The sequence below is a fragment of the Salvelinus alpinus genome, chromosome 19 (genome assembly GCF_045679555.1).
Source record: "Salvelinus alpinus chromosome 19, SLU_Salpinus.1, whole genome shotgun sequence".
NCBI classification, from domain to species: Eukaryota; Metazoa; Chordata; class Actinopteri; order Salmoniformes; family Salmonidae; genus Salvelinus; species Salvelinus alpinus.
In genome coordinates, this window is record NC_092104.1 from 26925523 (window position 1) to 26937357 (window position 11835).

An 11835-nucleotide genomic window follows, 5' to 3' on the forward strand; every position below is an offset into this window, starting at 1 on the left:
TTCTAGACAAGAGGTTCAAAAAATTATAGAAAAAGTGTTAGATAAGACTGTTATAACAACAGTTTTCAATTTATACCTTTTTATTTCCTTCTCAAAATAACAAATGCAAACTTTAACCTGAATCAGGAACAATAAGGTCTCTGTCTGTTGTGTTGCAGGTCAGAAACAGTAAAGCCAGTGGCTACTGTCTGGACCAGGGATCAGAGGACGATGACAAAGCCATCCTCTATCCCTGCCACGGGATGTCCTCACAGGTTAGCAGATTTCACTCCTATTATCTTTGATATTTACAAATAATATAAAGACTCTGTTCATATTTTCAAAGTTGGTTGAACGTGAATGTACCTTTTTTCTTCAACAAATAACAGTGTTTAAGCATTATTCTTACATTATACAGTGTAATGCCATGGTATCTCATTATTGACAGCCAAGCAAAATAACATTTCATTTTGGGGAAAAAGCTCAGAATTGTGAATATATTCTGCTAAATGTGGTTTTAAGAAGTCTAGGCACTACAAAGTCCTCCTGAAGTAGAAGTAATTCATCAGCCAGTAGCTTTTTGCTTTCTTATTTGTTTGTTCTAATATTCTAATCCATGGCCTCTAAAGCCCCCTGGAAGTTTCATTAGAGAATGTTCACTAGGTGCTGACCTGTGAGTGCCAGGGCAAAAGGGGCTTTGCGACTATTTTTATTGTGCACATGCAGCAAAACTGAAGCTCATGCCTGAGAAACAATCATGCAAATATTATTCATGGCTGATTTTTTTTTTTTCACCTTCCAGATGCGGAGTGACATGTTTATTATCAGTCGCATGCTGAATATAAATAAATTGTTGAGCACTGGGTGGCTCTTTCCTCCTTCTGAGAGAGCTCAGTGCAGTCCAGTAATGTAAAGCTACATCAAGTCTTTAATCCTAACCTCAGGGGAAATAAACAAATGGAAATGAATTTTATGCCATTGTATCATTAGATTACAACGATGACTGGCACTATGCTACTACACAGGATCCAATTCAATTTTTGGAGCCGTTTAGATTTTACTGAACCTTTCCAATTCCGTATGAAAAATGTAATTGTGCTGAATAAATCTTTATTGTGCCTCTTAAAAGTCTGTCTCTGTTTCCACCATGCCTCCTATAAGGAAATTTAAAACCAGGAGGACAATGGCACACCTTGTCCATTTGGCTAATCCTAATATAGGGCATGGCAGAGGATGGAGGTTCCAGGCCCAGGGTCTCCCCACTCAACCCCCTGGCTCATCCCAGCAGGAATCTCAGCTATGTATGGTGTACATGGAGCACTGGATGTTGCTCCCTGTTTTCTGTTTTCACCACTTATGCTAAGATGCCTCTTAAGTCCCCAGCCAGGGGCTCTGTAGTAGTCATGGCCTGCATACCAAATCGCAACCTTCGCACCCTTCCCATAGGGAATAAGGTGCCATTTGGGACACAAACAGGGTGTTTCACATCAAACACTGGTCTCCTGCTGTGGCTCAGCCCCCATAGGGAGAGGACATGTCCTGTCTTCTGTCCAGGCTAATATACGGTCAGCCTACCTGCCTGGGCCATACATGTAACATAAGCCTGCATGGCCCCTTACAAAGTACAGTAATCTCAGTGGGACATTGCAGTGCTGTCGCTCCATGGTAGAGCGAGGGGCGGAGAGGGGATTACCGTAGCAGGTGGTCTCCCTCTGAAATACTTCCTCCTATACAATAAAACACAAACATAATTTACTGTGCTCTACCCTACTGTGTTAATGAGCCAATTAGTGAACACATGATTAGCCTGACCCAAAGAGGCTCCCCCCAAACCTTACGGCGTCAAGAAAGTAATTGAGCATCAGCTTCTAATATAATGCTTTGAGAACAGGTTGATTGGCTTGGCAGAATAATTTTGTTATGTTGGCTAAGTATTTGTAATAGTAACATTTTAACTGCATTAGGAAATAAAGGCATCCACTCCGTAACGCTGTCAACCCATTTTAACAGGGATTATGTCTTTGGCCTGTGCCCAGTTCTTGTTTACACTACTGATAAATCATCTTATGATGCCATTTACTACACATTTCACAACCCGTAAACACTAGGATGGAAAATCCTTTTGAGGTATTTTGAAGGAAGAAAAAGAAGAGTGAAATGAATGAATTACAAAATAAATCACTTAATCATTTACGATCTATTAGCCTTGCTGCCAGGCAGGAACCCACTTCCAAATGGAATTTTGCAGCAGACAGCATATAGTTTTAAAAACCTTTATTGGTATTTGAAACACTTTCTCTTGGTATTTCAATAGAAATAGTGAAAAGCCAATCAGCTACAGGATATTAACCAGGCCCAAGGTAGTAAAAGTATCTATTTTTTACTCAAACCATAGCCTCCTTCAAACAAGTGTACTTTAAAGTCTGGACAAGTACGTGGCAAACCCATTCCATATTTTTCATATGTTCCAAATTGGTGTCTCTTAATCGTTATAAGGTTTTTATGAGTGCAGCACTCTGCTAAAAGGGCACCCAGTCAGCTTCAGTCATAGCTACAGTACAGCCCCACATGAGCTGGCTGGTATATCGTTTATCCAGCTCTGAGTATTTGGTTTAAGAGAGTGGTAACAGAAAATATAAACCGGCAGCTATCAGCAGCCATTCATTCAGCTGCAAGGCTCACATATTCTCCATCTAAGCCAAGTCCTCAACAGTATGGGTTCAAAAGCATTCTGTTACATTGATCACCCTCCTCTTGTTCTGGTTCATACAGTTACGTGTAGCTCCGTTACAATACCCCCTCTTAGCTGGATGACTGGGGAACAATGGAGAAGAGCAGCATTTCACAGTGTGTGTCAAGTGGGTTGTATTGAAGACCCCTTTATCTTTGGCATCTAATTTCTGTGAGAGGATCAGTGTAATGAATAATATATGTTAACTCTACTGTATCCTTATGTAAAAGATATGAGGCACAGACATACACCATTTCATGTACTGGATTAAACGTCTAGGGATAATATTTGGTTGCGAAAATCTTTAGGATTAATTAACTATATACTTTCTATCTGTATATAATGCCCTAGGAAAGTCACATAATAGACTTAGCTCCAAAAATATTAAGATAATTGAAGTCTGCATACGGTAAATGAATTTGCTCACTGAATCAGAGTAGGATGATGAAAATACCTTCCGGTGCACTGCAATATCTATGAACTACTTGCCAATTTCTATTTGCAGCATTTACTCAAATGTACAGTATTTTGGATCCATGCTTATTTTTGCTACAATCAAATGAACTGCCTGATGTTCATCTCTGTTTCAGCTTGCCCGTTACTCAACAGAGGGGCTTCTACAACTAGGACCCCTAGGGTCGACCACCTTTCTGCCTGACACCAAATGTCTCATCGACGACGGAAGAGGGCGCACGCCCAGCTTGAAAAAATGTGACTCTGTTTCGCGGGTTTCCCAGAGGTTGTGGGATTTTACACAGGTAAAAACAAAACACAAAATGGATTAAAATCAAATAATTGATCAATGTTTCTGAAAAAAGCCTCTGGCTTCTTTTGAATAACTGAGTCATGTAATGCATACATATAGAGGCATTGAGGTAAAATAATTTGTTCTGTATAATACGATGAGCCATGTGTTAAATGTTAGATTAAATGTGGTTGCTGCTGGTAAAGGTCCCTCCATTGCAGAAGACTATGCAAAATCCCACTGAGTCATAGCAAAACACATTTCCCACTTTCATTCAGTGCTTTTGTATTCACAACTGGCTCATAGAAGGATAATAGCAATGTGGATTCTACTTTGAAGTGTGCCAGTACTGAGTATAATAACACTATTTGAACCATAATATCTACCATCAGGATTATAGAGAGTGATTTGAGGTTATGCAAAGTTATTTGGAAGAATGTGTTCTTTTTCAATCTCAGTGTTTCTGATATGATCTTTTCCCATCTTGTTTTGCAGAATGGTCCAATCATCAGCAGGGACACTGGACGGTGCATGGAGGTGGAGATGTCCAAAGATGCCAACTTCGGCCTTCGACTGGTGGTTCAGAGGTGTTCTGGTCAAAAGTGGATGATACGGAACTGGATAAAGCATCCGAAGCATTGAGGCAAGACACTACCTCTGAGAAAAGAATACCGTTTCAATCTTGGAGGGCAAACCCATGGACAGACAGTCTGAGAGCATTCCATATGAGATAGCTATAGGCCTTGGTACTGATGAGATGAGTAGTTCAGTGTGTGGACTCTTCTATGGACTGTGTGCACTGTGCTCTCCCCTTAGGGCATAGAGCTTTCAACTGCTGAATCTTTAGAAGAATATATGTTTTCAGCTGAGCTGGGGGTCAAACATGGAGAGCATACCATAGGCCTACAGCGAGCTATACAGTACTGTTTGAAATGCTTTTTTACAGAACATCCACCTATGTACAAAATGAATAATAAGACAATGGAATGCAACTCCTAAGGGGGGTTCAACACTGACAATGACAAGCAATGTGTATTTGGTATAAAGCCAATCCCAGGAATCTTTGCAGATCAAAATATGAAATTGCTTATCAGTCACCATATCAACTTGTAATTACTTCAGGCTATCATTTGGAGAATTTCTTTGGACATTTCGCTATCCTGTTAAGAGATAGAATATGCTTCAAAAAGCTGTTCATCCTCCCGATGAACTGAATAGGATGCAAAGCAACTACTGTTCTCACAAATACAAAAGAATATTCTTTTCTCTTTTTCTTTTTGACTGTATTGCCCGAGCAATGACGTGCCTTTTTCCATCCTTATGAGTCATCTGACCAGGGAATGTCAATTCCACAAGCATGTACAAATTAGTTTAAAGTAATTAATATATAAACCAACGTAAAGATGGCTAAATAATAGTAATATGTTGTCAAATTGATATTAGTCCTCCAAGAACAGTTAGGAAAATAAAAATGTTTTTATTATGACCCAGGAGTACATTTTGTAAAACTGGATTCATTCAAGAATTCTAGATTGTAAACCATTGTTCACAGAGCAAGGTAGTGTATATAATGGAACATTCCAAGATTTCTAAAGATGTTCCTTACTCACAATGCTGTTCACTGCATGTTACATGGAAGCCAGGGCCTATTTTTACAGATGTAAAGACAGATGCTGGTGGTTGTTTGACACTGACAGCGAGCACAATTATCTGCCTTTGTTGTGTTTCCACTTAGTCTCCTACTGGATTCTGGCCTCAACTCTCTAATCGTTAAAACCCACCCACAGGATAGCATGTCTTCACAAAGTACTGAAAGCTTTCCAATTTATTATGCTCAACAAGAAACTTTCCCCACAGTATTTTCTGATGCCCGGCCAACTTTGAAGATAAATAATTCTTCTCTAAACCTTTTTGGTACCATATTTTGTGCCTCATTCATCCTAATGAATGGTCAAAATGTAGAGGTGCAAATGACAACATTTTCTTGACAAGTGTGTTATATTTTTTAAAGCTGTTGAACGCTGTTATTACTTGCAAGAGATGTCCTTGAATGTCATCTATCCTCCAAACCCAGGGACAGATATCATGCGCAGCACCAGGCAGGCAGACGTTCCTCCTCCAATAAGCATGGCCATTATATCCACCTGTGTGCTCCTGAGGCCAGTTTTAATTTGGTTTCCAGCTGGTTCACCACCAGAGATAGCTGGAGCTCTCGTGTCATGCCACGCTACCTCTCCTCTAATCATTTCATAAAAGCAATGCATCATTTCTGTCCTCTAAAAATGTCAAGCGCATCATAAGGCTTGGGCTTTCCACTGCAATGTCTTATTCAAACACCAGCAAGATTTACAAACAGCACTGATGAGCCAAATCAGTTTCATAGTGTTGGTAAATACAGAGGAAATTATTATTTTGTCAATTATGCGTTGTTTGAACACACACATACAGAGTAATGATGTTCTACTTGGGAGAATTGATAGCAGGCCAACTACTGTGCCGTGAAATAGGCTAGTGTTCTTGATATTTTACATTCCCCACCTTGGGGGAAATACAGTACACAGATACAGTACACAAATACAGTACACATGGCAGCTATTGGCTTAATGGCAGCTAGCTGAGAACTAGAGGAGGCTGAGGCTCCCCTGAGGCTCTTACCTTCATGTACACTCACTGATTGTGTAAATGCGTGTGTATGTGTTTGTGCGTACATGTGCCAGGGTTTCCATTAGCCGGTAATAGCCGGCTTTTGGGGCAAAAAATTGGAAAACACAGTAAATAAAATTGGCTCCAGCCAATTGTCCCCCTCAAAATATCCCATTGTGAAATAAGGCTTTTTAGCCTATTCATTGATGGAAATACCCATTGACGTAAATACATTTGACCTGTCATGCTTATTGGTCTATGGGTTCATTTGTATAAGTTTGTGGAATTAAATTGGTGCATGTGTACATTCCTTATGTATCTTATTTATCACCTGCGCACAGCATACAGATACAGAGCCTTTGAGCGGAAAATCTGTCAGAAAGCACTTTTATAAGCCCAGTCATTGCGCAACAATTCTAAATGCAATCGTTTGTTAAAAAAATATATTTTTTAATGTCTGAGTTGCAAAGAAAAAGCCATATCTCAGACTGGCCAATAAAACGAAAAGATTAACATGTTCAAAAGAACACAGGTACTGGACAGAGGAACTCTGCCTAGAAGGCCAGCATCCCGGCGTCACCTCTTCACTGTTGACGTTGAGACTGGTGTTTTGCATGTACTATTTAATGAAGCTGCCATTTGAGGACTTGTGAAGCGTCTGTTTCTCAAACTAGACACTCTAATGTACTTGTCCTCTTGCTCAGTTGTGCAGTCTCCCACTCCTCTTTCTATTCTGGTTAAAGCCAGTTTGTGCTGTTCTGTGAAGGGAGCAGTACACAGCGTCGTACGATATCTTCAGTTTCTTGGCAATTTCTCGCATGGAATAGCCTTCATTTCTCAGAACAAGAATAGACTGATGAGTTTAAGAAGAAAGTTCTTTGTTTTTGGCCATTTTGAGCCTGTAGTTAAACCCACAAAGGAAGATGCTCCAGATACTCAACTAGTCTAAAGAAGGCCAGTTTTATTGCTTCTTTAATCAGAACAACAGTTTTCAGCTGTGCTAACATAATTGAAAAAGGGTTTTCTAATGATCAATTAGCATTTTAAAATTATCAGCTTGGATTAGCTAACACGACGTGCCATTGGAACACAGGAGTGATGGTTGCTGATAATGGGCCTCCGTAAACCTATGCACATATTCCATAAAAAAATCAGCCGTTTCCAGCCACAATAGTCATTTACAACCTTAACAATGTCTACACTGTATTTCTGATCAATTTGATGTTATTTTAATGGACAAAAAATTTGATTTTCTTTAAAAAACAAAGACATTTCTAAGTGACTTTTGAATGGTAGTGAAGCCTGGAAAAATCCAACCACATCTGTGGAGTCAATTATTGTATACAGACTTCCATATACCATTGAAATCCGTAGTCTATGTTCTATTGGTTTTCAACTTTCTTTCATTTGTCGATAGCCAAATGCACTTTCGCGCGTAGCTACTGCCTTGAGAGCTTTGCTGCGCAATAATGTTAAAGAAATAATAGTTTATCAACATGTTAAGCTAAACATTCTGATCTGTTGCATCAGACTCATTGATTTTTAACTTCTAACGAGTCAGAAACCCGGATCCGGGAGCACCCCCCACCCCCCACCAGTAAAAAAGCTGAATAGCATAGCTAGCATAGCATCACAAGTAAATAGTAGCATCTAAATATCATTCAATCACAAGTCCAAGACACCAGATGAAAGATCCACTTCTTGTGAATCCAGCAATCATTTCTGATTTTTAAAATGTTTTACAGGGAAGACACAATATGTAAATCTATTAGCTAACCACGTTAGCAAAAGACACAATTTTTCTTTGTCCACCATTTTTTCTCTCCACCAGTAGCTATCACCAATTCGGCCAAATAAAGATATTGATAGCCACTAACCAAGAAAAAACCTCATCAGATGACAGTCTGATAACATATTTATTGTATAGGATAGTTTTTGTTAGAAAAATGTGCATATTTCAGGTAGAAATCATAGTTTACAATTGCACCCACCATCACAACTCGACTAGAATAAATACAGAGAGCAACGTGTATTACCAATTTACTCATCATAAAACATTTCATAAAAATAGACAAAGCATAGCAATGGAAAGACACAGATCTTGTGAATTCAGACAATATTTCAGATTTTCTAAGCGTTTTACAGCGAAAACACAAATCGTTATATTAGCATACCACATGTGCAAACGTTACCCCAGCATGAATCAAAGGCAAGGGGAGCGATAACGTTATGATCACCAAAATATATAAATTTTTTCACTAACCTTCTCAGAATTCTTCCGATGACACTCCTGTAACATCATATTACAAAATACATATAGAGTTTGTTCGAAAATGTGCATATTTAGCCACAAAAAACCGTGGTTATACAATGAGAATACTAGCAAAACTGCCCTGAAAATGTCGGGCGCTATATTTGAGAGTGATCTAGTCTAATCGATAGCTAATCATAAACTTGACTAAAAAATACAGGGTTGACAGGAATCGAAAGACAAATTAGTTCTTAATGCAATCGCTGACTTAAATTTGTAAAATTATCCTTACTGTGCAATACCGGGTCCGCCAAGCGAAGCTACACATAACAAAATGGCGACATATGCGTTTAAAATTTTTCAACAGAACAGCGATTTATCATCATAAATAGTTCTTACTGTGAGCTGTTCTTCCATCAGTATCTTGGGCAATGTATCCTTTCTTGGGTCTAATCTTCTTTTGGTCGAAAGCTGTCCTCTTGTCCGTCGAAATGCCCACTAACGTTCGACCGGGACCCCGAAACGTGCCCGGTGCTTCAATGTGCATCACAAAGCAATGCCTCAAAATCGCACTAAACGGATATAAATTGCTATAAAACGGTTTAAATTAACTACCTTATGATGTTTTTAACACCTATAACGAGTAAAAACATGACCGGCGATATATAAGTGGCTAAACCAACGCTTGGAAAGAGAGAGAGTCCGACGTCCATCTTGCGTGAGGCGCAGCGGGAAAAGAACGGTACATCCGGTCTTTTCTGTTTTATACTGGCCCTGATTGCGCAATCGACTCCATTCAAATTGTCACCTCTTACTGACATCTAGAGGAAGGCATGGGCAGTGTTTGTATCCTCATAGGATTTACAGGGACTTTAAAACTGACCTGGGACCAGAGGCCAAAATGTCTGAAATCTCACTCCATATCAGGAAAAGTGCTGTAGAATGGGTTCTGTTTCACTCAGAGACATAATTCAAACGGCTATAGAAACTAGAGAGTGTTTTCTATCCAATAATAACTATAATATGCATATTGTACGAGCAAGAATTGAGTATGAGGCAGTTTAATTTGGAGACGATAAATGCTAATGTTGAAACAGCACCCCCTATATTGAGAAAAATTAATGTTTTTTTTAATGTAGCCTAGGCCTATTGGTTGTATGAATGTGGGATCTATTGTCCCACAACTGTCCCAGAGTCTGTTTGGGCTATTTCTTTCTCGACAAGCTGACCAATAGAATAGGTCAACTTTTCTACTATGGGGGAAAGTAGATTGACATAGGCTCATTGGCAGCTCGCCCTGAGTGTGCCCTGCGCATATTCACTCTTTATAATTGTTGTGTCAGTACCACTTAAAAGTTTGTTTTTGGACAATCATTTCCTCCTCCAGTTTAGATGGACATCATATTATATTTGTGTCTCCTCTTCTCGTAGGTATATTATGTGGACAACGTTGTTTTTATTGATCTGTTTGTCAGTGTCATTAGAGTAGACTAGCCTGTAATTTGTTGTATTAAAACAGATTCTGCAAATGTCTCCAGTCATATAAAGTGTAGTATAATTGCATGAAAGGTATTTCCCATGCAAAGAAAGAAGAAACATATGTGATATAGCCTATAGCCTGGCCTCTACACAATACATGCTCAGCCATGCATTGAACTGTCTTTTTTGCGAACAGTGATTGAGTTATATTATTAGCCTAAATTATGACTATCCAATCTACTCATCACATTACGAATAGTAGGCTATCTTACATAGATCTGCAAGTGTGATGATGCATGAAATTCTTTATGAAAATATGCTTCCCCAAACTTGAAACCCACGTGCCACCTAATCATAGGTTAGTGTTTTTGCTCTTAGTTACTAGTCTTGTTGGCTGAGGAAAAGTAAATGTGGACAGTTATTCTAACATCTTCAAAGTGTACTCAGAATTCATTAAGAAGAACCGCACATCGTTGCATCCTGGACTTGCATGTTCTGTTAATATTTAATTACCATAAACAAAATGTGATTTGTCATTGTGAGCACTGTGGGTGGGCGCCCTAATCAGGATACACACCCAATGCATATTGGTAGAGAAATGTACCGGTAAATTAAAATGCTGCAGGTCAAATGTTTGTCGCCACATTTTCACAACGGAAACTCTGTGTGTGAGTGGATTAGCATTACACAGTTAAATTCCACAATAGCTATTGCGCAACTCCTAGCGGAGACTGGAGCAGATCATCCGACAGAGAATGCATTACACATGTCATTGTTGATTACGTGCTGCATAGACAGATAGTGTGACAGTGAGTGATGGGCTGGGGTGGCAGAAGGGTGGTAGAGGGGGGAGTGATGGAGGAGCGGTCTGGGGGCAAGAGTTGCAGGTGGACAAGGACACACAGCTGTCATGAGCAGGGGACCAGGTAGTTACTCATTGTCATGCTGACAATAGTATTTTTATGCCTGGGGCCCAACCAACAGGGAGAGGTGACTTCATTACTCAGACAGATGGAGGGAGCAATCCCTGACAAATGAAGGGGGAAGGGTGCATCACACAGAATCTTATAGGACTCATTGCCAAATACAGTCAGTCGTACTGCTGTGAGATTCTGTGAGACTTGGTTTGGGAACAGTGTGAACTGTTGGCCTATAAACTGTGTTCCGTTGTCTGATTGCATATACAGTACGTAGGCAGCTCGTCACTGCAATCTGAGAATTATTCTACAGAAACATTGACAGCAATTATTGGAATGTACAGTACCAGAAAGAGGATAGCTTTCCAGCACTGGAGCTAGTCAGCCACTGAGCCAGAGCATTCTGTGGATATTCATAAGCATAGTTTAATGGGGGGTGGGAAATAAACATAAACCAACTGTATGCTGTAGTAGATATAAGATCCTTTGAAGATATGTCAAATAAAAAAATGTATATATTTGGTGTACCAATGAAGGCTCAAATACATTGAATAATGATCCATCCATGATCTGTTCTGTTATTTTGATATGTGATACAATATGTGACTTGTTTCAGGAAACTAGGCATATGTCGCGCATCTCTACTTCACAGGCGAGGCATTTCAATGTAAAAATGTATTCTGGAACATGTTAACTTTCATGTGCCTTAATAACAAACTTGTATGCCATCTGTAAATACAAATATAATTGTTAAATTACGATTCTAGTTGGTTTAGCCATAGAAAAAGCCAGGAACCTTCCTGCTAGCCATGATTGACTGAGATAATGGATGGGCTGGACATGAGTGATGAGTTCAGATTGGTCTGCCATGTAGCTCGCTGTAGCCTGCTTCTGTCTATAACAAAGGGCTGCTCAGGTATTCCTTTCTAATGCATCTTTTTTTAAAGATATCACAAATAACTGCAAAAGTGTTGCTCTCCACTTTCTGGAGGACAGAGTTTTGAAATCAGTGGAATGCCCGGTGGAAGCAGAGTATGACAGATAAGGAGATGGAGAAAATTCTGGCATTTGATTGCAAATATGCAGAGGG

The 11835-nt window shown here is 39.5% G+C and overlaps 1 protein-coding gene across 2 annotated transcripts in view; it reads left to right on the forward strand.

The window, feature by feature from the left end:
* galnt9 (polypeptide N-acetylgalactosaminyltransferase 9) overlaps nucleotides 1-4941 on the forward strand; it is a 131630-nt gene extending 126689 nt beyond the window's left edge. For both annotated transcript variants that reach the window (XM_071352713.1, XM_071352715.1), the window contains 3 exons: nucleotides 159-254; nucleotides 3301-3468; nucleotides 3951-4941. In XM_071352713.1, coding sequence (XP_071208814.1) covers nucleotides 159-254; nucleotides 3301-3468; nucleotides 3951-4097 — 411 coding nt within the window. In that variant the 3' untranslated portion in view covers nucleotides 4098-4941. The remainder of the gene's footprint in view (nucleotides 1-158; nucleotides 255-3300; nucleotides 3469-3950) is intronic.
* Nucleotides 4942-11835: the final 6894 nt, after the last annotated feature.